The sequence below is a fragment of the Lactuca serriola genome, chromosome 4 (assembly GCF_051521515.1).
Source record: "Lactuca serriola cultivar US96UC23 chromosome 4, Lser_US96UC23_V15, whole genome shotgun sequence".
Classification (NCBI taxonomy): Eukaryota; Viridiplantae; Streptophyta; class Magnoliopsida; order Asterales; family Asteraceae; genus Lactuca; species Lactuca serriola.
In genome coordinates this window covers 315,683,588-315,711,468 of record NC_136411.1, presented here as the reverse complement: position 1 = coordinate 315,711,468, position 27,881 = coordinate 315,683,588, and the positions used below count along the sequence as shown (strand labels likewise).

Sequence of the window (27,881 nt, the reverse complement as noted above, 5' to 3'; positions counted from 1 at the left end):
AAGGGTTCCTTTTATTAGGATTCACGGGTGGATAACAATTTCGTTACATATCACAACTCAATATAAGTGTGATAATTTCTAAACAAAATTACATGTTTGACCAGTGTAGTCAGTGACAAGTATGGTGAGAAAATTATTTCAAGTAACAAAGAATCGAACTGATACTCAGCTATAAATCATATTAAAAAAATCTTGGATCTTATGGGGTAAAAATTTCGTGGGTGTCGAACATTTTAGCAAGACCACGTAAAAAGAAAGAATATAATTTTGAGTATCGAAAATGGTACTGAAACAAATGTTTCATTACAGTCTAGAACAAAAGTTCCCCGTCAATTCCATTAAAGGTTTGAAATATTAGGTTTCACTTTCATCACAGTCTCATGAATCCAGATCATAAACACATATTGGTTACATACCTATAAGTTGGTTGATTTGGACCTGATATGTCTTGGGTATGTGTCATTGTGTGTGATGTGTAAGAATAGTTGATGAAAAAGATTGGTTAAAGAATCGAAAGTACCTTTGCTAATAGTGGACCAAGTAGAAAACTCTTAACTCATTTGAGAAGAGTAAGGTAGCTTAGGGCTAATGATAGTATAGCCTGATTGGGAAGGAATTCTCATGACGAGAAATCCATTAAGGCTTCGAAAACACATTGACTCATTGAGGCTTGGGTCGACATGTTGCAGCATACTTCTAGGGACGTCTAACTAGTGTAAAGTATCGAAGATTTACCTTCCCCTAGAGCTGCAAAACATGTTCCACTATAGATCTTCGCTAGAAAGCTTCAGAAACATGTTAAACACAGAAAATAAAATAAAAAAATATTTTTGGATTCTTGTTTTTGAAAGAAAATAACGAAAATAAGATAATCTTTTTGATATTTTTAATTTTTGAATGAAACATAATAAGAAAGGAAAGAAAAATATACCAAACATCTGAAGTGTAAAATGTCGACATAAGGAGTGGCATCGACATTAATGAAAGATTGAGATAGCGAAGTATGAACTTAATCGTTCAGAGGAATGTCGAATGTGAAACATGTCAAAGCGTTAACTATGAACAGTAACCTCTGAATGGATCAGCGAGAGTTCGCCATCACTTGTCATTCTGAAAAATTTTAACCAGGAACAACATTCGCATTTAGCATGCCTAAGCCCGATAAAATCCTTAGAAAAGTTTTCTCGTCCAATGGTTTTGTAAAAATATCAGCAAGCTGATCAATAGTTTTCTCAAAATGAACTTCAATGTTGTCTTCCTCAACATGATCTTTAATAAAGTGGTAACAAAGCAAATTGTGTTTTGTCTTCAAATGTTGCATTGGATTTTGGAAGATGCGAATGGCACTTTGAGAATCAAAATACACCAGAATCTCTCTTCATGTTGATTGCATAATCATGCATTTAACTTTGAATCTATATGACTTGAGAAGTCCAAGCTGCAGCAGCGACATACTCTACTTCTATTGTGGAAATCGAAACACAAGTTAGCTTTTTTGATAGCCAGCTGACAAGCTTCCCATCCAAAAGTTAACATCTACCACTTGTGCTTTTACGATCAAGTTGACAACCACCCAAGTCAGCATTCGAAAATGCTTGAATGAAAAACCTGTTTTCAAAGGATACCATAATCCTAACGAAAGTGAACCTTTGAGATAGTGAAAAATGTTATTGACAACTGTGAGATGTGGTTCCCTTGGATTTGATTGGTACCCAGCACGATTACAAACAACAAACATTATATCAGGTCGACTAGTTGTTAGATATAATAATGAGCCAATCATGCTTTGGTATAATGTGAGATAAACGGCTGGCTTATCTAACGAAGGATCAAGTCTTGTTCCGACGGCCATCAACACACACAACTTTGAACTATTCGTCATACCAAACTTTATAGTAGATTTCGAGAGTATTTCTCTTGATTTATAAACATGCCTTCTCTGCTTTGACGGATGTTTAACCCCAGAAAAGTATTTATTTTGCCCATCATGATCATCTCTAAATGAATTTTCATCATCTTCTAAAATTCCGTCGACATATGGGGACCAGTAGAGCCAAAAATAATATCATCAACATAAATTTGGACAAGTATAAGATGATTCCCGAATTTCTTTCGAAAGAGAGCGGGATCAACTGATCCATGTTTGAATTTAGATGATTTTAAGAAATTAGTAGGAGTGGCATACCAGGTTCGAGGCACTTATTTAAGTCCATAAACAGCTTTATCTAATACATAACAAAGATCTGGATATTGAGAATTGACAAAACTTGGGAGTTGCTTGACATACACCATTTCTTTTAGCACTACATTAAGAAAAGCGCAATTTACATCCATTTGATATACGTCGAAATCCTTGTGTGATGCATAGGCTAAAAAGATTCGAACAGCCTCGAGTCTTGCGATAGGGCAAAGGTTTCTTCATAATCAATACCTTCTTGTGGAGAATATCCTTTTACTACCAGCCTAACCTTATTTCGAACAATGTTACCTTCTTTGTCAGTTTTATTTTTGAAAATCCATTTTACACCAATTACTGATACATCTTCAGGTTTTGGAACAAGTCGCCACACTTTATTTCGTTCAAACTCAGCCAATTCAGATTGCATGGATACAATCCAATCAGGATCATCCATAGTAGTCTTGACTGATTTTTGTTCAGTTTAAGAAATAAACACATTGAACATAAAAAACTCTTGATTTGCGTTAAGTACCTCATTCATTGCACGAAGTTGAACTCTGGTTAACACTCTATCATGAGGATCACCAAGAATTTGTTCATATGGATGACTTTGTGTCCATCTATCCACCGGTGGATATGCAAGATCAAAATCTAAAGGTGCATCTTCGAATGCTTCATCTGTTGGATTAGGTGTCTAAGCCTATAACTAAAATATGTATGTACTTAAGCTGATAGTAGCATGGTCCTTTGGGTTACCTTTACCAGAGCAATCTGATAGGATGGATATTTGAGAAAGAGGTTATTTGTGATTTATTAATATATTATGAGTATAATATATTAATGGAGAAATCATATTATTTAATTAGCATTTATCAATAATTAATTTAGTGATCAAAAGAGACTAATTAAATTAACGGAAACTAATTATGTAAATTAGTAATACATATGCTTTGGGCTATTGATTCATGATGGGCTAAGTTTATGTGAGAGTCCATGAACAGTTAATCCATATGAGATATGGATCATTGGCCTAAGTGTAAGAATTAGGGTTACACATGACTCGAGGAATTCTAACACTATATATGTAACCTCCTAGAGCCAAAAATTGTATGACACAAGTGTTGTCGCAAGAGTATGGCCGATTTTGGTTTTCTTAACTTCTCTCGCAAGTCGTCTACTTGTTAGTGGTGTTTATGAATTATTAGAGGCGTCACACTTGAGGTGCTATGTTCTTGAAAGGTGAAATTCAACAAACTACAAAAAAAGGTAATTCTATAACTATTTTTATGATTCATATATCAAGTTGTATTCTATTTAGGTTTCATGCTTTGGAAAAATTATTTATTGCATGTATAACTATCAAAAACTTAGATCCAAAGCATTAGGGTTGTATGTGCACCATAAGAGTGTTATAGTGCTCAAAACCCATTAGTGGTATCAGAGCCTAGGGTAGTTTTCTGTGATATTGATGCATTAGTAATTGTTCAAAGCAAGAAAAACGTTTTTTAATCTGCCTGATGACCATGACGTGGTCATAGTTAAGACTCTTCAGGAGGTAGATTTTCAGTTTTTGGCCAAGTTTTGGATTAGACCATCCATTATACCCACCACATACTACATATGTGGTGGGTGCCACTTCACCACATACTAACACACCACTCCACCTTATTTTTTTTAATTAAATTTAATTCAAAAATACATTAATAAACATATATATATATATATATATATATATATAAATTTTAAAATACTAATTATAAAAATAAGTTATTTAATAATAATAATATTTTAAATAAATCATATTACTTAAATAATTAGGAAATATAAATCCAAGGTTTATTTTGTCATTTTAGAAACTATTTATATTAAAGGATTTCTAGTTAGAGGTATTTTCTATCAATTTATTATATCTCAGGGGTAAAAGTTCCCAAGACATACAAACTATGTCTTCTTCCCCAACCAAAATACCCAGCTCGCAGGCTCATTTTTTCTCTGTTTCAGTTCTTCAAATGAGCAGTCCAACCTCATTGGTCATTTTGATTCGTGATGCCCACCACTGAAGACCGCGAGCACGGAGAACCACGGTGGTTTGGGATAGTGTGCACGGACCACGGTCTTGGCCAGCTAGACCACGAGACGCACCGTGGTCTGTATGCCAGTAGGCCTTAGGATCATTACTACAAATTGTTTTGTATCAAATAATTCATTTATATATATATATATATATATATATATATATATATATATATATATATATATATATGGTGATGATTATCCTCATCCAAATGAAAAGATAATTGTCAAATTTTGAGATAATTGTTAGTTTATATGATAAGCTAACTACTTGTAAATTTTTGATTTGATATTATCATGCCTTATGAGTTAGATTAGATCAATGGTAAATTATATGATAATTTAATTGGTTAAAATTGATCTGAATATTTTTAAAGAACTCCATAACTTGTCCTCATGTAACAACCCGTTATTTTCAAGCTTTTGAAGTCAACAAAAGTCAACCCAAGTTCATTCATGTTCAATAAAAGTCAACTTAAAATAGCATCAAAAAAAATTGTTCAATATTCTTGTTTGGGTTAAATAAAGTAATAGATATTGTAATGAGGTACCCAAAAATATAAAGAGCAATAAAATCCGAGTTATAACAAAGAAGTTATGACCAATCGAAGATCCGCGTCAAAACCGACAAATCACTATGTAACGTAAAATGTGAATTTCTAATAAAACGCTTTTTAGCCTTAACAAGCTAAATAAAGTCGTAGAATGCGTTAAACCGAGAGTGTCTATAAAAATAACGTCTAAATCTAACTTCGTATGAAGAAGTTATGATTTTTCTATGTTTCAACACAGCGGTGCGCATCCCAAAAATCGAATTAAAAGTCGAATATCTCGTCAATAGTAGTGCACTGGTAAAAAGACAGAAGAAAACTGACGTCAGATGAAGAAGTTATGAATTTTTAACAGACTTTGACTGTCCCGGCCTGTTAAAAATATAACATTAAAAATAAAATCAAAATTAGCCGACAGGGTCTAAATGAAAGTTGTAGAGTATAATCTAACCTATGTTTGGATATAAAGAACATCAAAAAAGGAGCTCGTACGCAAAAGTTAAGAATTTTTGAAGTACTAGGATCAAATTACGAAGCTGATGTGAAGGAGTACGCCCCGCATACTCGGTTACGCCCAGCGTACTCAGACTCTAGGCCTCAGATGGTCCATGTCGCTCCTCCTTCGCATACATACATGTATCTCACTCAAGCTAACACGTCTGAAGCCAGGTAGCACCTACGCGTGGCGTACGAAGGTACGCCCAACGTAGTGAAAGGGTCGGCCAACTATAAAAGGGGACCGAGGTCTCCGGATTTGGTTTACATTTTTTATTTCTCTTTTCATTCTAAACACCTTTCTACCCACTTTTTACCACCCCAATGCCCCGGTAACACCCCTATCACCTGAAGCAAGCCCCGCCGCTCCGAAACCCTTGAGATAATAATCTTATGTAGTAAAAACTCTGCACGCGTGAAGCCTGATTTTTCATCAAAAACTCACGGTTACATCAAGAAAGCTCATCCTAGAAACGAAATGCTACCCAAATCACCAGTTATCAAGTGAGTTCATACCCCTATAATCTACCATTTAAATGATTTTAAATGCTTTTTAGGGGGTGGGGGGGGCAATACAAGTTGAACACAATTTAATTGTGTTAATCATTAGTTGTGATATCAATCACATAAAAGATTTTCTTATGCTTTAAATCCTTATTTTTACGATAAAGGATTAACCAATACTTCCATAATGACTTAAAGTCATGTGAACTCTCTTCAAAATCACATAAACTCTTTTAAGATACTATTAAACTCTTTAAAATGTATTGGAATCTTGCAACATGCCAAACTTAGCCATCAGAGTCTTCGTGTAAGCCTCTTGATTGATAAATATGCCTTCGGGTCCCTGTCTAATATTCAAGTCAAGGAAAAAGTTAATTAGACCCATTGAGCTCATCTCTAACTTAGTCTTCATCAACTTCCTGAATTCAGTTGTTAGGCTGGGATTCGTAGAACCGAAGATGATGTCATCAATGTAAATTTGGACGATCATTAAGTGGTCACCCTCTTTCTTGCGAAAGAAGGTTGGGTCAACCAAACCTTGTTTAAAGTTGGACATTTTTAGAAATCGAGTAAGGGTTTCATACCAGGCTTTAGGAGCTTGCTTCAAACCATAGATGACTTTATCCAGAATATAGCAATGATCAGGGTAGCTTTCGTTCACGAAACCCGGTGGTTGCTCAACATATACATTCTCCTCTAGTTCTCCATTAAGGAAGGCACACTTGACATCTATTTGAAATACTTTAAAGTTTTTTTGTGCAACATATGCTAAAAAGATTCGCACTGATTCTAACCTTGCTACCAGAGCGAAGGTTTCTTCATAGTCTATACCTTCTTCTTGACAATATCCCTTCACCACCAGCATAGGTTTGTTGTGAATTACATTTCCCTCTTTATCCATCTTGTTTCTGAAAACCCATTTTAACCCGACTACATATGCATCTGTAGGTGTGGGAATCAACCTCCAAACCCGGTTTCGCTCAAACTCATTGAGTTCGTCTTGCATAGCTTCTAACCAATCGGAGGGATCGAGTGCAATATTAACCATTTTCGGTTCTATTTCGAGATGAATGAATTAAACATGAAAAATTGTATTTGAGAGAACAGAGCAGTTTGCTTCGCTTTTATTTGAGACTGAGTAAGAACTCCCTCAGATGATTCACCGATTACTTGAGTTTTTGGATGATATGTTGTCCATTTTGTGAGAGGAGGGTAGTTTGGATCATGGGCAAGATCCAATTTGGCATTTATTTCCGCTTCCAATTCTGATTGAGTATCCAAATCATCATTCGTATCATGATTCTCCCCCTCGAATGATGAGATGATTTCAACATCAGGTTCAGAATGCTCCCCCTCGGTTTGACTTCCATGGTTTGGAGTTGATGATGGATTCTCCCCCTGTAATGATGAGACGTTTTCAATATTAGGTTTTGAATGCTCCCCCTCGAATTGAACTTCATGGGTCTTTGTTGGTGATGGATACTCTCGCTGGAATATAGAACTTTCTTTTGGAGGTTCATTTGGATGTGGCTGTTTGGTTGGTCCTTGATGTTCGCTTATGATTTCTTTTGCTGCTTCATCGATAATTTTATTCAAGTTTTCGATCTTGTTGTCAGTTGCCTTTGTCTCAGAATCAATTGCTCTCTCTGGTTCATCAAAGAGCAACATGTATTCTTCTAATAGATTGGAAATTGGGACCGAGACTTGTCCTGATTTTGGAAAGATTCCTCTGTTGTTCCTTAGCTTGATTGAAGTTTCTTCACGTAATCATCATCAAAGGTGATAAAATAGGTTTCCTCAATTTTCTTTGAACGTTTATTAAGAACCCTATATGCCTTTGAAGGTAGGTAGTAACCAAGAAAAATCCCTTCATCTGCCTTCACAACGAACTTGTTTCGGTTCTCTTTGGTGTTGAAAATAAAGCACCTTGAACCGAACACGTGGAAGAACTTTACATTTGGCTTGTGATCATTCAATATTTCGTATGGAGTAATGGAAAATCACTTATTGAGGAGGGAACGGTTCTGGGTATAGTAGGCAGCAACTATTGCATCGGCCCAGAAATACAAAGGTAAGGAGGTGAAGCTGAGCATGGTTCGGGCTGCTTCACACAAACATCGTTTCGCCTTTCAACTATGCCGTCTTGTTGTGGAGTGTAGGGAGCAGAGAAGTTATGAGGCACTCCCTTATCAACAAGAAATTCTTCGAACTCTTGATTTTTGAATTCCAATCTGTTGTCACTTCGGACATTTCTAACCACCTTTCTCAGTTGTAGTTCCACTTGCTTTATAAATGCTTTGCGCTTTGGAGTCGCCTCTGATTTCTGTTTAAGAAAGAAAACCCAAGTGAAGCGCGAAAAGTCAATAAAAATTACTAAAATCTACTTACTACCACCAATACTTTCGATTGCCGAAGGACCACACAAATCGATGTGTAGAAGTTCAAGTGGTTCGATGATCTTTGTGTTAACACGTATGGGATGACTCTTTCGGCTTTGCTTTCCCATCTCGCATGCAACACACAAGTGTTCCTTTTCAAATTTGAGAAGAGGAAGTCCTCGTACATGATCACCGATAACCAACTTGTTGATATCCTTAAAGTTGAGATGTGAGACCATTCGGTGCCATAGCCAACTTTCGTCAGAGTGTGCTTTCGGTAAAAGGCATACGACTGGTTTTCCTCGAATTGGGTTAAAATCTAATTGATACATTTCTCCTTTTCGTTTGGATTTTAACTGGATAGTCTTCGTCTTCTTTTCAACAATCTCTGAACCTTCATCATCGAACGAAACCATCAAGCCAGTTTCCACAACCAGTTGAGAGACACTGATGAGATTGTGCTGTAATCCTTCTCCATATGCTACCTTCCGGATTGAGAATTCACCGTTTGTGATCATTTCGTAGCCTTTTATCATGCCATATGAATTATTCCCGTATTTGGCACATCCACCATCCTTAAGGGCCAGAAACTACCTTAGCTCTTCCCTCCTTCCTGTCATGTGACGTGAGCACCCACTATAAATGTACAATTCGTCATCGAACTGTTTGTCATTTATAACCTGTAAAATCAAGCAGATTTAGGAACCCAAGGTTTCTTGGGTCCATGTGAGCCTTTTACAGGATAGGGAATTGCAACAGAAAGATCCACCAAATATGTTCTCTTTATTAAATAGGTTTCGTCTTTTCTTTTGATGGTAAAAACCTTAATTTTATTGTTTTCTTGTTTTGTTTTATTTGAATTAGACTGTTTATTTTTTTTGATTCCTCATTTAAACTAGTCTTTCGATTCCTAGGGTTAGCTAACATCTTCTTGGCATGAACTTTAGAGTCCAAGACTAGCGTTCCCTTTCCTTTGATATCCTTTACTGGGTTCAGCTTTGGTTTTTGATGAAGATGATGGGGTTTAGGATCGAAACTGGTCTTTTGGTTCTTATAACTTCTTGATTCAGTGCGAAAACTATTTCTTAGGTTCGTTTAACTGCAATACTTATAGTGAGTGCATGGACCTTTATTTGTCTAAGGCCTTACTTTTGCCTGTGGATTCGATACCTTGTGAACGTGATTAGCGTTTTGAGAATTCCAAAACTGATTTCTCTCTTTGAGATTCTTCTATTACCTTCTGTTCCTTTGACGTGTTTGCTCAACAAGTTGTTTTTGAGATTTGTGAATTTTTACTTTTGGTTTCGGTTTCTCTTCACTAGCTTTGCTTGGAGATGATTATGTTGATTCCTTTACCGGTTCGCCTTGAATTTCTTTAATACCACTTGTACTTGGCTTATCAAAGCTTGAAGGCTTGTTATGAGGCTCAACCGCATATCTAACCTTGAATCTCCATGAGGTTTGCTCCGACAGATCTACTGTTTCGTCTGCATTGTCAATGGGAGCTGACCAGAAAACGTTATCACACCCATCAGCATTGTCTTCATTTACCAAAGAAGTCAGCTCAACTGTTTACTTCTTGGTAACTCCAATGGTGGCATATACTTGATTTGGTACAGTTTGCACCTTTTGATATACAACCTCCTTTCCTCTAAGGAGTTTGGACTTGTTCTTGGACATACGAGCGACCTCAACTGAGTTTTCAGATATGAGTGGCTTTGCCGGTTTGGGATAGCTTTTGAGGAATTCAGAGCAGTCAACCTCATCCTCTACATAAATTTCACTCATATCACTGTCCTCATCAAATTCGGAAGAATTTTCCATATTTATCTTATTTTTGAACTTAATTTGGTACTCAATGAGTCGAATTTCTGCATGGTTCCGATCTTTATTTTCATTTTGTCATTTTCGTCCAATAAATTCCTAAGCATGTACTTATGGTATTTGGACTTAATAAAAGACTCAATTTTGTCCAGACCAATCCTATAGGCATCCAAAACCTCATCTGAACACACAATGGATTCACAGTTATAACAATCGGCATCAACATCGTCCTCCTTGAATTCCAAGAAGGGCAAAATCATTTTATGAATATTTTTGCCTATGTCACAATCTAGATGCAACTCGGTAATATTTGAATATAAACGTTTGGAAATTAAACAAAAAATAATTCTTTGTTTCAAAAGTTTCAAATTATCACGTTGTAAATAAATCAACTCATCTCTTGTTCTAACTAAGTCTAACTCCATATTTTCTATGCACATCCTTTGCTCCTCACTCTTGGATGTCACCCTGCTAATTTGATCGGTTAGGTTAGCATTTGTGAGGCGTGTTTGCATTAGACTTCCACTTAAACTAGAAAATTTGAATTTCAAATCCTTTAATTCATTTTCATAGTTTATTACAGGTATTTTAATTGATTCGAGAATGCATTGTATCTTCTTGATCAACTGATCGCAATCGCTGATCCTTTCACTGATAGGTTTGGCAGCAAAGCACTTATCTTCCTTCTGATTCGCCTCATCATACTCGCCTTTGGTACTGTAGCCCGTCATTTGTGACACTCCAGCTATCACCATCAAGCATCTCCCAGCAAACTCAGTACTATCTTCTTTTGCTACAAATGCCCTGCCATGCGTGGGTTTATGTACTTCTTCATCTTCAGAGTCTGTATACCAGACCTCTACGCCATCGAACTCATCATCAACAATATTCTCCTGCACAATTAAAACATTCATAGTATTGTTAGAGGCTTTATTCTTCTTTATTTCCACCAGCTTGCACATATGGTATGCTTCATCATCTTTACCCTCCTTTTTCTTCGATAGCTTTCTTTACATGCAATCTTTGGCAAAGTGGTTTTTTCCAAGGCAGAAGTTGCAGTTATATCCGGAGTCTCCTACTAGTTTTCTCTCATTCTTCTCTTCATTCTAAAGATTATTTTTGATCTCCTCTTTCGCCTTTTCTGAGATGTAACTTCCTTCCCAGTTTCGGTTCTTGGCAACAAGGAACTTTTTGCAAGAAAACCAATTTGGGTTGGAAACCATCATTGCATACTCTTCGCTTGTCATATCACATTCTAACATTTCTGACTCTTCTTCATCTTTTGCCACACTCTTCGCCTTAGAGAGAAGGGCCAAGGATCCCATACCAGACACCACTTTCGCTTCCTTTTTCACAACACTTTCATGAGACTTGAGAATACCCACCATTTTCGCCAATGAATAGGTTTTAAACTGCTCGTGAGCCTTCATAGTTGATACCACAGCCATCCATTCGGGTCTTAAACCATTCAGAAATGTGACCTTCTGTTCGATCACTTATCTTCCAATACAATGCTTGATCATCTTGCTCAAAAGATGGTTGAAACGATCGAATGTCTGAATCAGTTTTTCATCGGCCTTTTGTTGGAAAGCACCAAACTCAGAGAGCAATAGAGTTTGTATAGAATGTTAAAGGTCCTCATCAGTGGAATACAACTCTTTAAGTTTATCCCAGATCTCTTTTGTCGTGGTGCATGGGCTTACCAAACGAAAAGTGTCAGACTTTAAAGCAAATCTGATCATTCTCATGGCTTTAACATTACACAACAACTTATCCTTTTCATCTTGAGGAATCTTGACCTCATCAGTCAAGAGTTTGTTGTACTCCATTTGAGTCTTAATGGTTCTATTTGTTCCAAAATGAACAAAAGGACCCAATGTTATCGCCTCCCAAGTTAGATAACCATTCTCTTCGGATCCAACCATATAGTCTTCAAAATGATGCATCCAAATTTCATAATCTTGAGTGTATAGGATTGGAATCCTGGTTGTAGATCCAATGATGTTGGAGATATTGATCGGATTGGGTTGTGAATCATTGTGATACATGATGACCTTTTATAAATATCTTCTAAGAATCCACTTGTAAAGATTGAATTAGGGTCTTATCAAAAGCAAGAAACAACCTCAATGAAAAGATAACGACTCGTACAGATTTGATAAAAGCGGAAACCCTAAGGGACTCGCTGAGTGCATAAGGGAACTCGACGAGTCGAGTCAGGGTTTCCCCACGATTCATGACCAGTGGTAACCCATCGAGTAGAAGGATCACTCGACGAGTCGAGTGAGGCGTTAGGAGGATTCCGAGGACATGCTTGGACTCATCGAGTCACCCATGTGCACTCGACGAGTCTGGTCAAAGTTTGACCGTTGACTAGAGTTTACTTCAGTTGACCTTGGATTTTTGGTCAAGCTGATTCAAGAGAGCTCAAAGAGGGGTAGAATGGTCTTCTACCCATTATTAGAGATGAGAAAATGAGAGGATTTTGATTAGAAATGTTATCCTGTTGATAGGAGGAGACTAGGTCGGGGTATTCGAGCATGAGAGTTAATCCGACATCATACGAGGTGAGTCTTCTCACTATACTTTACCTAGAGTGATAATTAGAGTTATGTGACAGAGTAATTTGTATGCTATTTATACGATGTGATTTCTATGTGATTTGTGCCATGTATGGTTAAGAGTTTACAGAGTTAGGACCAAAAGGTCCACAGAGTTAGGACAAGAGGGTCCACAGAGTTAGGACCAGAGGGTCCACAGAATTATGGGACTGGAGGGTCCTACTGAGACACATTGACCAAAGGGTCAAACAGAGTTATAGCCTCGAGTGGCTAATATGTGTTGTATATGGTATTTTGGGGAACTCACTAAGAATTTATGCTTACAGTGTTATGTGTTATGTGTTATGTGTTTCAGGTACTAGCGAGGATCGTGGAAGGCACCGATATGATCCGTACACACTGATAGAGGATTGTATTTTGTGATCTTGGGATATGTTTTATTATGATGATATTTGACGAACATGAGATTTGAAAATATTGTATGAGTTTTATGTTGTTTGGAAAATGAAAATTTGTTTTAAATTTTCACGTTGTTACAAGTTGGTATCAGATCCTTGGTTTGAGGGATTTGGATGCACCTTCGGGCGTATCTGAACTCAAACTGAGGATTTGAGAAAGTTTTTCCTAAAAAGACACAATTTTTCTAAAAGAGTAAAAGACTTAGAGAAAAGTAGAAGGGAGCAGTGTGTACGGTCAGCCAACGCCCGAACGGTGATTTCCCAAAATACCCTTACATTATGTGTTATTAGATATTATGTGATATGCTATGCATGCTAGAGTGGGCTAGGTATTCATATCTAGGACTAGAGTGGCCTAATTTGTGATGACTTAGCCTAGGAGATTATTGCTACTATGAGATACTTCGAGAGCGGATAGGTAGCAGTGAGGAGCTTATGAGTTACCTACAGGAGAGTAGCATGTGCGTAGCAAGATATAGAGTACTTGTGATTTGGGATCCTAGGAGGAGGACTTGGAGTGAATGTTGATGCATTGCGGAAGGTAGTATAGAGCCCGCACTACTGGAAACACCGGATCAGTGAGCAGTCCAAGTAAGAATCCTTAGGGTACTAAGGAACAAGTAGGGTTGAGTGATCGAATGCGAGGATGCTCGAGCGGGTCTTTGATTTTTTTGTGTTGTGTTTCATAGACATCATGGTGAGTACGCGCCACACTCTAGAGAGCAGCGGTGTCAGCGATGAGGAGATCCGCAGGATGATTCATGAGGAGGTGGTCGCGACCATCTGAGCTGAGATACTGGAGATGTTTGGGTCTATCAATACCACTTTGATCAAGACTTTTGATGAGTGGTATACTGCTCTTACTAATGTTGTTATTGATGTGGCCACCACAGCGGTCGCTGGTGCCAGGCCGCAAGGGGGGTGACTCGTTGCTGTACCGAGAGTTCAGTAACACGAAGCCACCAGAGTTCGATGGGACTCAAGATCCGATAGCTGCGATGATATGGATCTCTGAAATTGAGGAATTATTCTACACGTGTTCATGTCCGGAGCATCTGAGGGTACGGTTTGCGCTGAACCAGCTTCGCTAGGGAGTGAAGGACTGGTGGAAGTTTGTGACGACAGATTTCACTTCTGCAGAGCTAACTGCGGTTACCTGGGAGAGATTCACCGCTATGTTTCGTGATGGGTATGTTCCCCCAGTGGAAAAGGAACGGTTGGCCCAGGAGTTCTTGACCCTCAAGCAGGGTACTGATTCTGTTACTACGATTACCAGGATGTTTCACGAGAGGGCGATGTTCTGCCATGAGCATGTGTCTTCTGAGCAGACACGCATGATTTGATATCTAAGCATACTAAGGAGGGTTATTTGTGAGTTCGTGGTGAACTCGATACCAGACATTCTCCAAGCTCCAGGTGAATGCTCAGAAGAGGGAGATCGAGCTCGAGACTCAGGCCAAGGAGGAGGCGGAGTCTCAGGGGAGGGATCAGCGACCAGCTCAGTCCAAGCCGGCTGCCAAGCAGGAAAGACGCCGATTCGAGACCAGGGAACTAGAGGTGCCGCACTTGTGGTAAGTACGACAAGAGTCATGAGGGGATTTGCCGAGCAGTGTCTTGCTACAAATATGGCAAGGAGGGGCACATGGCTAAGGATTGCCTCAAGGGATTTGCAGTTTACTTTCACTGCAACTAGACCGGCCATCGGAAGGACAAGTCTCCACAACTGCGGGGGTCGGCATAGGGAGCACCACAAGGATTTGCCCCTGCTGCCGTATGAGCTAGCGAGATTCAACAAGCAAAGGCCGAGGCATCGAAGGCTCACGGGAGAGCCTTCCAGTTGACAGCTGAGGATGTGTACTCGAGATCTTCGGTGTTGAGTTCCCGATAGATCTAGTCCCGATTGCAATGGGGGATGTTTGTTTCATTTTGGGCATGGATTGGTTGAGCCGATTTGGAGCTGTTATAGAATGTGAATGCCAAGTGGTGACAATACGAGACCCTAGTGGGGGAGTACTAACGGTGTACGGAGAGGGTACCCGATTCGGGTCAACATTTTGTTCGGCTGCCAGAGCGAGACAGGGTTTAGAGCAGGGCTGTAAAGGGTTCATAGCCTATGTAATCGATACGCGAGCTGCTGCTGAGAGGCCGAGTTCTATCGAGGAGGTTCTGATAGTACGCGAGTTCCCGGATGTTTTCCCAGAGGAGTTGTCGGGTGTGCCTCCGGAGAGGCAGGTGGAGTTTCACATTGATTTGGTTCCGGGAGCAACTCATATTGCCAAGGCGCCTATCGCCTTGCGCCACCAGAGATGTAGGAGTTATCCTCACATCTTCAAGAGTTTTTGGGAAAAGGGTTCATTCGACCGAGTAGCTCACCGTAGGGAGCGCCGATCCTTTTTGTTAAGAAAAGGATGGTTCACACAGGATGTGCATTGATTACCTGGAGTTGAACAAATTAACGGTCAAGAACCGTTATCCACTATCGAGGATCGATGATCTGTTCGATTAGTTGTAGGGTGCATCTTGGTTCTCCAAGATTGACTTAAGGTCGGGATATCATCAGATGAGGGTGCGGGATGAGGATATCCTGAAGATGGCGTTCAGGACTCATTACGATGTTGGATCGTTCGGTGATTGTGTTCATCGATGATATTCTGGTGTATTCGAGATGTAGAGAGCAACATGAAGAGAATTTGAGAAATATTATCGGAGTATTGAGATCGGAGAGGCTCCACACCAAATTCTCCAAGTGAATTCTGTTTACGAGAGGTCCAGTTATTGGGGCACCTCGTTAACTAGAACAGGATATTGGTCGATCCGGCCAAGATTGAGGCGGTTATGAGCTGGGAGGTACCGAGATCCCCCACTGACATCAGGAGTTTCCTGGGGTTGGCCGGATATTACCGTAGGTTTATCAGGGATTTCTCCACGACTGTCGTTCCCCTCACCAGGTTGACCTGGAAGGGCATTGCTTTTATTTGGGGTCCTGAGCAACAGACCTCGTTCGAGACTCTTCGTCGGAGATTATGGTGTATTATGACGAGTCTATATCAGGATTGGGTGTTGTGCTTATGCAGAGGGGGAACGTGATAACATATGCATCGAGGCAGTTGAAGCCCCATGAGACGAGGTATGGCGTTCGCCCTTAAGATATGGTGTCATTATTTGTATGGGGTTCGGTGTACCATATACATGGACCACAAGAGTTTGAAGTACTTGATGAATCAACCCAACCTGAACATGCGCTAGAGGAGATGGTTAGATGTGGTAATGGATTATGACTACAAGATCCTATACCACTCGGGCAATGCTAACGTTGTAGCCGATACCCTGAGTCGCAGGGCGGAGAGTTCTCCGATACAGCAGGTCAGACAAAGGTTGCTAACAGGTCAGAGTCATCAGAAGGGTTATGAGAATAGGCGACGATCCAAGCTCGAGTTTCAGGATGGTGACTTCGTACTCCTTAAGGTATAACCTTGGAAAGAAGTGATCTGATTCAAGAAGAGGGGTAAGCTAGGGCCCCGATACATTGGTCCTTTCAGGATGACCATGAGGGTGGGTGGGGTAGCGTATCGTTTAGAGTTACTTGTGGAGTTGATCCAGCTACATGACACCTTCCACGTGTCTTGGTTGAGGAAGTGTATAGCCGATGAGTTGGCGGTAGTGCCACTAGAAGATATTCATGTAGATGCGAGCCTGAATTATGTTCAGAGGCCGATCGCGATTCTGGATCGGAGGATTAAGGTTATGAGGAACAAGGAGGTGCCCGTGGTTCGGGTCCAATGGCAACATCCATAGTTATTTGTAGTGAGAGACTTCGAGGGCGAAGTCTGATTCTAGTGGGCGAGAATTGTAACATCTGGAATTCCAGGTGTCATAATTTAATTATTTATTTTTGTCAAGAAGAGGAACTCAACGAGTTGACGCCTAGACTCCTCGAGTAGGATCACGATTTGCTGACTGGATTTAATGAAGGGACGCGACGAGTCGGGGAGTCGACTCGACGAGTCCGCAGTGTGGCCAAAAACCCTAAATCCTCGAGCATCTGCCCCATTTAAAGGGTGTTATCGCCCTCATTTGCGGCCACCTTCACCCTTGAGAGCACCAGAGAACCAGAGAGCATATTGTGTGAGAGAGAGAGAGAAAGAGAGAGAGAGTGAGGAAGCCATTTGCATCATTTCTAGTGTGATTTTGCAAGAAAGAAGGAAGGAGGGCAAGCTAGACGGGTTAAGGAGCTCAAATCTGCTACCATTTTATCAGAAGGGGCTACTAGAGGTATAGATCTATGCTCAATCTCGTGTTTATGGTGATCTACTTGAATCTAGGGTTTTCTTATTCCTTCTTTAGCTTGGATTCAAATCATATGAGGTCCTAAGGTGCAATGCTTCTTAGATCTGGACCTTGAAAGGTCCAGAGAGTCCCAACCATCCTTCTTTATGTTGTTCCATTGTACATATAAACCTAGGTTTCCATTTTAGTAGCTATTTCACCAAAAGAAGCATTATGGATATTGCATGAGTGTAAAGATTGGACCTTTACGTGATTATTGAGTATCGTAAGGTCAGATATGTAGGTTAGAGAAACAGATCTGACATCAGAAGGTCGTTTGAGTGTTGCCATGGAAGGAACTCGCCGAGTCCATAAGGGAACTCGACGAGTCAAGTCGGGGTTGCCCCATTATTCATGACCAGTGGTAACCCGTCGAGTAGAAGGATCACTCGATGAGTCGAGTGAGGCCTTAGGAGGATTCCGAGGACGCCCTTGGACTCGCCGAGTCACCCATGTGCACTCGACGAGTCTGGTCAAAGTTTGAATGTTGACAAGAGTTAGCTTCAGTTGACCTTGCTAATTCAAGAGAGCTCAGAGAGGGGTATAATGGTCTTCTACTCATTATTAGAGATGAGAACATGAGAGGATTTTTATTAGAAATGTTATCTTGTTGATAGGAGGAGACTAGATCTGGGTATTCAAGGACGAGAGTTTATCCGACTTCATACGAGGTGAGTCTTCTCACTATACTTTACCTAGAGTGGTAATTAGAGTTATGTGACAGAGTAATTTGTATGCTATTTATATGTTGTGATTTCTATGTGATTTGTGCCTCGTATGATTCAGAAGTTACAAAGTTAGGACCGGAAGGTCCACAGAGTTAGGACAAGAGGGTCCATAGAGTTAGGACTAGAGGGTCCACAGAGTTATAGGACTGGAGGCTCCCACTAAGACACATTGACCAGAGTGTCTAATAGAGTTATAGACTCGAGTGGCTTATATGTGTTGTATGTGGTATTTTGGGGAACTCACTAAGCATTTATGCTTACAGTGTTATGTGTTATATGTTTTAGGTACTAGCGAGGATCTCGGGATGGTGCCGACATGATCAGTACACACTGATAGAGGATTGTATTTTGTGTTCTTTGGATATGTTTTATTATGATGATATTTGACAAACATGAGATTTGAAAATATTGTATGAGTTTTATATTATTTGGAAAATGATGGCGCATCTTCATCATGGAGCATCACAAGATGCTATATTCCTTCTCAGGTGCTCCATTCCTTTCTCAAATGCTCCTTTCCTTTTCTTAAATCACATGTTCCTTTCACAAATGATCCATTCCCTTCTTAGATGCTCCATTCCAATCAAAGTGCTCCATTAAGCTCCAAGTACTTCATTAAACCCAAATTCTTCATAAGAATGCTCCAAATGCTCAAGTCACAATATATACACACAGACACACACAAAGACACCCACCCACACACAAACACACACACACACACATATATATATATATATATATATATATATATTGTTGTATTAAGAAGTCTAAGCTTATAACTAAATTGGTATAGGCTTGTATTTAAAAGCAAAGGCCTTTTTGGGTTGTCCTCATAACTAGAACCTGGTTAGAATGACATTTGTACAGAGTGGATAAATTTATTAGTTTCTTATAGGATTAATAGATTATAAAAAATAATTTTTTTTATATATTATGTGATTAATATATTAATTGAAAATAGATAGGTGAGTGGTTAAATTATTATGTGATTAATAAATTAATATAAGATCAACAGCTAAATGATATATTTGTTAATTTATAAGATTAATAAAACACTATGAAATCAATAAAAATTAATTAATTATTAATCATTTTTAATATAGAATTAATTCGGTATTAATTGGAGTTAATTGAAGATGTAAGGATTGTGCTGTAATTGTTCAATAGTTAAACAAATAAGAGAATTCCATGAGGTGGACGGTTTTGGTACCCCATTTTAGAGTTTTTGGAAGCCTCCATTTTAGATAAGGAAACTAGATAATTATTAGATTTGAAATAATATTTCTTTATAAAGTATGGTAACCCTTTGATTTATGGACATCTCCTTTTCATAGAGAATTCTGATTTCTCTAGCTATCATCCTCTTTACTCTCTTCTCATCTAGTTCCAAGGTTTGGGTGTGAGCCATTAGAGGCATCATACTTTTAGTGCTAGCCTTTCAAGATCTACAAATAAAGGGATTCAAGGAATTTTTAAGTACAACAATTCAAAGGTATATAAACGATTGTATTAGGGTTCATGTTAGGTTTTGTTGTTCATTGTATGTTGACTTCAAAGTATTATGATATATATCTTTATAGGTTGTATGTGTCCTAAAATGTTAAGTGATTTTCTGCATATACATGTTTGTTATAACCTATAAAACCCATAATATATATATATATATATATATATATATATATATATATATATATATATATATATATATATATAGAGAGAGAGAGAGAGAGGTAGGTTCAGGTATTCTAACTATTTATTGTGTGGATGTAGGAATCAATATGGACCAATCATTTCACAAACCTAAATAAGGGTAAATATGTAATCTTACCTATTATTTAATTTTGCTAACTAAATAAGTATTTAATTAATCCCTAATCATCTTTAACCTTGCCCTAGCATTGAGCGTACCCTTCAATCTTTGGCAAAAGAAACCATCAGCTATGTTCCACTAGCCCCTACCGCCATCAGTGCCTAAACAACCCACCCCTCACCATCGCACTATCTCTCTCTCTCTCTCTCTCTCTCTATATATATATATATATATATATATATATATATATATATATATATATATCCTTCTCTTTCTGATACTGAAAGTCGGTGATGGAAAGCTTGGGTGAGGGCTCCTGCTTTCTCCGGATAAACAGGTATGTACGCTTGACAATCAATCTCCATTCCGTTCAGAAATTATACACGGTGAGGAGTCTGTCGGCAATGGCAGCAATCGGTTATCCGACTCCTGGGATTTCCACCCTAATTTCTTCCTTCCGGTAAGTTGCTAGCCTTTTGTCAACTTAACCCATCTGTCTGTCGTATATTCAACTCGATTGGGTGTAGTTTTTGACAGACACTATCGATTTTACAATGATTGGAGTGATTGGTCAGCCAGGGATCAGCTAGTCTACTATCATGAATGAGATTTATGGCTTTGATGCAACTTCTCCCGTTAACCTAGCATTCTTGCATTTCTTCATTTGTATATACACATGCATTTGTGACTTAAATTAATATTGATTCATCTTCTGTTATCATTGGGGGTAGAGATTTTGCCTCCTTTTCCGATAGAATCCATGGAAACCAAGGCCATGGCTAAGCATTGTACAGTTGGTATTGAACCTAGAATCACTTTTGAAAGGATCATACTTCTTGATACATAGGTTTGCAGATTTAAACGCCCAAACCTTTCTTTACCTTATGCTAAATTGTACTGTATGGAATACAGCCTTTTTATAGTCCATCGATTTTGGTTGAAATGATTTGACCTGATGGTTGCCCCAACCTAATCATGTGAGGAACTCCATTGCATATTTTTTACTCTTTCTTGACGTGATTAGGCCTGGTTCCCTCAAGCACAAGATATTTCCTTTATATATACTACTTATGTATTTTTTTTATTTGGATATTTTTCCAACAGAATGCATACGATAATTGAATCTTCAATTCTAATTCTATTGGAATGGAATCATTAATTCCAATTATGTTGAAATGGAATATGTATATTTTCTCACAGATTTATGCAAGTTCTACACATCTTGGTTATTGGTTTTTGTGCAATTCATAAGTCCGTATATTTTTTCAAATGAATTTAATTTTTTTTATTTTTCATTTGCTAATGCATTATTGGACTCTAAACTACAATTAGATTTATTTTCACACAAGTTAATGCTTGAAGAGCGGACCACAACATTAAAAGTGATTCGTAGCAAGATTATTCTTTTAGAATGTATTAGTGTCTTTGTTAGATTTGGATGTTTTTTTTCCTTGATTTGAAAGTTTTTTTTGTTTTATTTGTTAACAATAAATGTAACTTTTAGCAGTTGTTACCTGTATTGTATAATAATTAATGTAATTTTTGTTTTTATTCTTCAATTGATGGTTCAAGAATTTGTTATTTTACAAGAAGTTTTTAAAGTCATGATCAAGAAATAGGTTCAAGAGTTTTGTTATTATTTTATAGTTTAAGGATATTTTTATTTTTGAATATACTCATAAACATATTCTATAAGAATGTTCGAATTAAATGAATTATAATTCGTAAAATCAGATTTTTAAAATTAATAAAATCTATGATCCTTTAAAATATGAAATTTTCCTTTATTAAATTTATATTAATTGACTGTAATACATTTGTAATTAATTTAGATGTATTTTTCCATTATATTTAATTCAATAATATGCATTAATCAATTTCTTGGAGTAAGTAAAATGATTGGCCCATAATTATTCATACGTGTATATATATATATATATATATATATATATATATATATATATATATATATATATATATATCCTCCCTAATAAATAAATATATTTTTGCCACATGTCACATTCTTATTAATTTTGCCACATGTAATTTTGTTGTCATTTTAAATTAATGTTTATTCCACATATCATTTTATGAGTTTTTTACAATTTATTAATAATTTTTAGATAGTGTTTAATTTCAATAATAAATGCATATCAATTTCATTAATGAATTTTCTTTCTAATTTCAAAATTAATAAATTAAATATTCATTAATTTTCTTTATTTATTTATTTAAATTATTTGTTTAAATCTAAAAGAGAAAAAAAAAACGGTTTAATTTTTATAATTCAATATATATAAAGAAAGAGAAAGAAAGAGAGATACCAAACTCAAACAATGGCTATAAATATTTCTTAAATTCCCTTCTTTACTTTCTTTCAAACATACGCCCATAGATAAACACAATTCATATGATTCTTTTCCATTGAAAAAACCGTGTTCGATGGATAATAAGTTTAATGGTTGGATGCCTTATTTTTTTAGGAGAATTTTCTTTATATATCCTTATAATTATTTTAATTACGTATATATCTTTTTAAAAACCATAAATAATATGTATAACTTTATAAAACTATATAGTTATTCATGATATAACTTTTTTATCGATTTTTGTTCTTCATAATTGATTAGCAACATACGTTGATTGCATATTCCTAATCGATTGTTAAACGATATATTACAATCGATTTATGAGACCTAGAATTATTTTCGTCTATAAGAGAAAATGTCATTTCAATATGTGTGTCGATATTTTAAAAGGATCTATGAAGGATGATTTTGTAATGTCATAAGGTATTTAGTTTTTTAATAATGAAAAATCAATTAAAGATAGTGTTTTTTTAGAAAGATTAATTATCATTGAATAAATATTTGGTTATATAATTATCATTGTAATGTTATATATTTGAGTTTATAGGTTCTATAAAAAGATACATGCACATAATTATAAAAGTTTACTATAGACAAAATTCTTTCCATATTATTTACTCTAGCTAGAAGAGAAAAGACCAGTGACTATAAATCATTTTAAAAAATTGGACATCATTGATTCACCGAGACTTTAATTACAGGCTCGTTTTATGTTCCTTAATGGTTGATGCCATATTATCCAAACCACCATTGGTTTTATTCCGATTGAGTGGATTTAGGAACTCATTGGCATCTATTTTACCTTTTAAAATAATGTATTGTGCAGGTCAGATATATGAACTTATATTCCGATGCACCAATACTCTTGTAACTCAAAAAGTTGAACATTCAACTAAACTCATGATATTGTACTTGGCATTTCTTATCTAATTCGCATAAGTTATGCGATTGGTAGACGTGTGAATATATGCTTGGATCATTATTAACTAGAATATATGCCACAAGCTAATATGACATTAAAACTATTAATTATTTTTTTATTTCATACTTGTTCAACCTGTATTAGTGTATTACATTAGCTTATTATATCCAATTACAAACGTTTCTCCTATACGAACCGCATACGACATATAAGACCCTTTGAGTTTGTATTGATGCAAGGATTGCATGTGATTTTTTTTTTTTTTTTTTTTTTTGAAAATTATGTTACCATGGTTGGATATTTAAGAATCAATACGTCGGAAAACGATAAATTAAGAAGAATTGCAAGTACCAAGAAGAAAAAGAAACAAAAGAAATTACATGATGAGGTTTTTCTCCGTATAGTCCAAAAATGATTCTTATTAAAAAGCTAGCAAGTAACTAAAACAAAACAAAAGAAATTAAATGATAAGGTTTTTAACCATATAGTCCAAACTATATTATTTTTCTTGATCCAAGTCTTAATCTAATCCAATTACTTAAGCATAATTCTTTTTGAAGATTGTACTTTTTAGGAATTTGATGTTGTCATATACCATGTCATTCCAGCACCTCCACGTTACCAATACATTACCCATGACAATAACTTCAAAAAATTCTTTTTTGTCAATCACCACCAACGTATTACGTAACGGTCCAAAAACTATAAGGTAAAATTTTCATATTTAATTAAAGCATAAACATCATTTAACATCTTCAATCATTAAAAAGTGTAACAAGGTACAAACAGTTATCAGAGTACAATCCAAAAATCCTAAAGTTGCGGAAATATGGGTGGATGCAGTGCAGTCACGTCGGACCCTTCTCTTTCGTACCAGAAATACCTAAAACCATAAACAGTAAACCGTATAAACAAAGCATAGTGAGTTCCCCAAAATACCACACACCATACATATCAAACATATAATGGGTCCCGCCCGCTTGGAAAAGATATGTTTGTAATATGAGAGGGTCCTTCTCATATCACATTCATCAGGCCCTATCTGGCATTGGGCCGAACCCAGTATACATACAAACACATAAACACATGTAGGACTTACAAATATAAATAGCATACAATATAGTCATCAGACCCCACGTGGCATCGGGCCCCGCCCGGTAAACATATCAGATATCATATATACAAGAGTCACGCAGACAACTTGCATCCTAATTATAATAAACCATGGGTCGACATTGGTTCATTCGAACCGCCAAGCACAGTGAGCAAACTCACCTCAAGCTAGAGAATGTCTCAAATAAAATCTCGGACTGCTGATCCAGATAATCCCCACGCTAACATCATCAAATAACACCCAATTAATATTTGGTCCACAACCCATAGCTGGAATCCTAGTCCGATTGTCCAACACTCAGGGTAAAAGTCCATTCTATCCTTTTCCTACATTGGCCCAAAATCCGAGTCCCAAACCAATAGAACCAAAAGCCCAATATGACCTAACTTCCTAATTGGCCCCAAAACTTATCATGGGCCTAACCCAAGAAGGCCCAAATTCCTAAAAGACACACAAAGCTCCAAATGGGCCCAAGCACAAGAAGGCCCAAAAAAAGAAACTAGGGCACAACATGGCATTAAAGCCCAAAATTACATCTCACATTGTTACTAGTCCTTGGTCACGTCATTAGAGATGCTTAAATACGAAGAAAACCCAAAAAGATCATGGGCTTAAGCTCACGTCGTAACCTTTTATCGCTCATGCCGTGAGCTCAGTCCCGGGCAAAATCTCCATGTAACCCATCTCACGTAGTGAGACTTTATGTATCGTGTTATGAGGATCCTTTTTTTCTAAAATCCAACCTTTTGATATCTTTAAACCCTAATTCAATTCATCCTGAAAAAATGGGTGTTACAACTCTCCACCACTTAAATTAGATTTATTTTTCGAAATCACTCCTTACTGCCTACCAGAAATGCCAGAAACCCAAGGGGATACTGTAACGCCCGCCGATACAGGCTAGTCAATTTAGATACAAAGAGCGTCAAAAATTACTTTTTGATGGAAGATTATTTAGAATGAGTAATATTAAACAAGTTATAGTATATTTCACAAGGGTTTTGTACATATAAAGAACGCCAAAATCCAAGTTATAATGAAGAAGTTATGACCCGTCGAAGTTTTACGACAAAACCTGCACGACATCGGGAATTGTAAAAAGTGAATTTACGATAAAATACTTTCTAGCCTTAGCGATCTAAATGAAAGTCGTATTATATGTTAAACCAAGAGTGTGCATAAAAAGAACGTCCAAATATGACTTCGTATGAGGAAGTTATGATTTTTCTAAGATTTAACACAACAATGCACAACCCGAAATTCTAATTTTTAGATCAGTTGATTTTTAACAAAAACAGTCTAAACGGTAATTGAAGATCTTGTTAATAGGAGCTCAACAATAAAAAGATAGTCGAAAACGGTACTCGTATCCGAAAGATATGGATAAACTTAGTCCCTACTCTTCGAGCGCGGCGAATTCGATATATTTTTGTAAATCTCAGATAGAGTGAGAATTAGCCAACAGGATATAAATGAAAGTTTTAGTACTCACAAATACCAACACGTGGATATAAATGACATCAATAATAGAGCTCTTATGCGAAAGATATGGATGAAACTTAGTCCCTACTCTTCGAGCGCGATAAATTCGATACAGTTTTACAAATCGGAGGTAGAATGTGAATTAGCCGACGAGGTCTAAATGAAAGTTGTACTACTCATAAATACCAATGCATAGATATAAAGAATGTAGAAAATGGAGCTTGTACACGGAAGATACGGACGAAACTTAGGGCTTACTCTACGAGAAACCCCCTATAAATAAGAGATGAACTCTTCATATTTTCTTCAAACCATAAGCCTTTCTTATTTCTCTCTGACTTCTCTCTAGACTCTCTCAACCCCCCTAAAGCCTAGGAAACTTCCCTAGCGCTAGAAGAAAGCGTCAGAGCACACGAAGGCTCTGAGAAAAAGAGCTTTTCAGCTGAGAAGCTCTGCTCCATCAGAGCCCGGTTTTTAATAAAACCCGTTGTAACTGAAATAAGCCTACCATACTTTAAATATAGCTTATTCATAAATACAATATCGTTATTATGAACCTAGAAATAAGATTTATCAGTGATTCAAAGTCGTTATACTGATTGATCTACTCACGAGAATGATGTCTAGGTTGTGATTTAGTGAGGTATTTAAAGTGGGATATCCAAATAGTATACTTCATATACCAAACGGACCCTACCTCCTATATGATCCTACCTGGTAGTTCCTTATTTGATAGATCATGAAAGTATACTTTAAGTTAATGATGAATCTAGACTAATAATTAGCAGCAGTGAAGATTAGACTAAAACTTGGCGATAATAATGCTAGGTTTCGTCGAAGGAAAATAGAATCATTAAAAGCGAAGCGCTGCCCGAGTTTGGAATCATCACTTTAACAAGTGAGTGCGTAGTTAGTTTCATCTAACACATAGATATGAAGTATTTTATATAAATTACGTGCTACGCGTGCATATTATTTGAATACTTGCTTTCTATGCCAGATGAACCATTTTATACATGTTTTAAATGATTTAAACTGTATATCTATTTTATATCTACGAATATGTTGGGTATAACATGGGTAGATGAACGATGACAGATGAAAGATGGTATGAGTAAACATTGGCAGCTATAGACTTAGTGCCTAATAAATAACATCGGCAGCTATGGACTTAGTGCCTATTGGATAAATGTTGGTAGCTATGGACTTAGTACCTGTTAGATAAACTATTGTAGCTATGGATTTAGTACCTATAAGATAAAAACTAGTAGCTATGGATTTAGTACCGGATGAATAAACTTTACAAGCTATGGAATTAGTTCTTTAGGAACGAGCATTGGCAGCTATGGACTTAGTGTCTGTTGTATAAACCCTGGAAGCAATGGATTTTTGAATAAATGAATGCAGGATAGATGATTCTTAGGGTGGCTCCTTAAGAGTAAATAAGATAATAGGGATGGGAATTGGGTTGATTGTTTGATGTTTAAACATAATAATTATATTATTGTGGGTTGAAAACCCTATGTAGTCACCAGGTTTCCCAACTTGACCCACTCAGTTTATTTGTATCACAAGTGTCGATATTAAGTTACATTACACTGAGAGATTAAGGAGATGTAAATCATTAGTGATAATGAATGTAACTTCTGTTTATACTTATATTTCTGAATTGACGATGACATCCCAATGTTTTAAAAATGAATAAAATACATTTCTTCGGAAATGCTTGATATCATATTTATCATGTTTTTTCGGTAACAAATTCCGGAATTTTTTTTTTAAAAGGTTACTGTAACTTTCAAAATAAAGCATTAAAAATGGGTCTTTTGTGGCCGTGAAAATGGGGATGTTACAGATACTCACACAACCTAGTACGAACTGATAAGTCGACTCATACACACGACGACCTTCCAAATCTATGACCAAGCCCAGCCATAGCAGGTCTCCCAAATCCTTACGACAAACAAATCTTTGCTCCACTAGAGCTAACCACTAGAGAATAACCATTACTACTTTGCCCGAAATCCGAAATTCTAAAACCGTGTCTGACTCCCTAATAGTCATCCCACTCTAAATTATTGTCAATTCAACTCCACTTTGTAATCCA

At 36.9% G+C, this 27,881-nt stretch overlaps 1 protein-coding gene across 1 annotated transcript; it reads right to left on the bottom strand.

Annotated features, from left to right (window-relative positions):
* Nucleotides 1–2,199: 2,199 nt before the first annotated feature.
* Nucleotides 2,200–7,470, bottom strand: LOC145099522 (uncharacterized). Its single transcript, XM_079037088.1, has 4 exons — nucleotides 6,966–7,470; nucleotides 6,634–6,858; nucleotides 2,432–2,644; nucleotides 2,200–2,303 (listed from the first exon to the last, which is right to left on the bottom strand). The coding sequence occupies exons 1-4, from the start codon at nucleotides 7,468–7,470 to the stop codon at nucleotides 2,200–2,202; spliced, it is 1,047 nt and encodes a 348-aa protein (XP_078893214.1).
* Nucleotides 7,471–27,881: the final 20,411 nt, after the last annotated feature.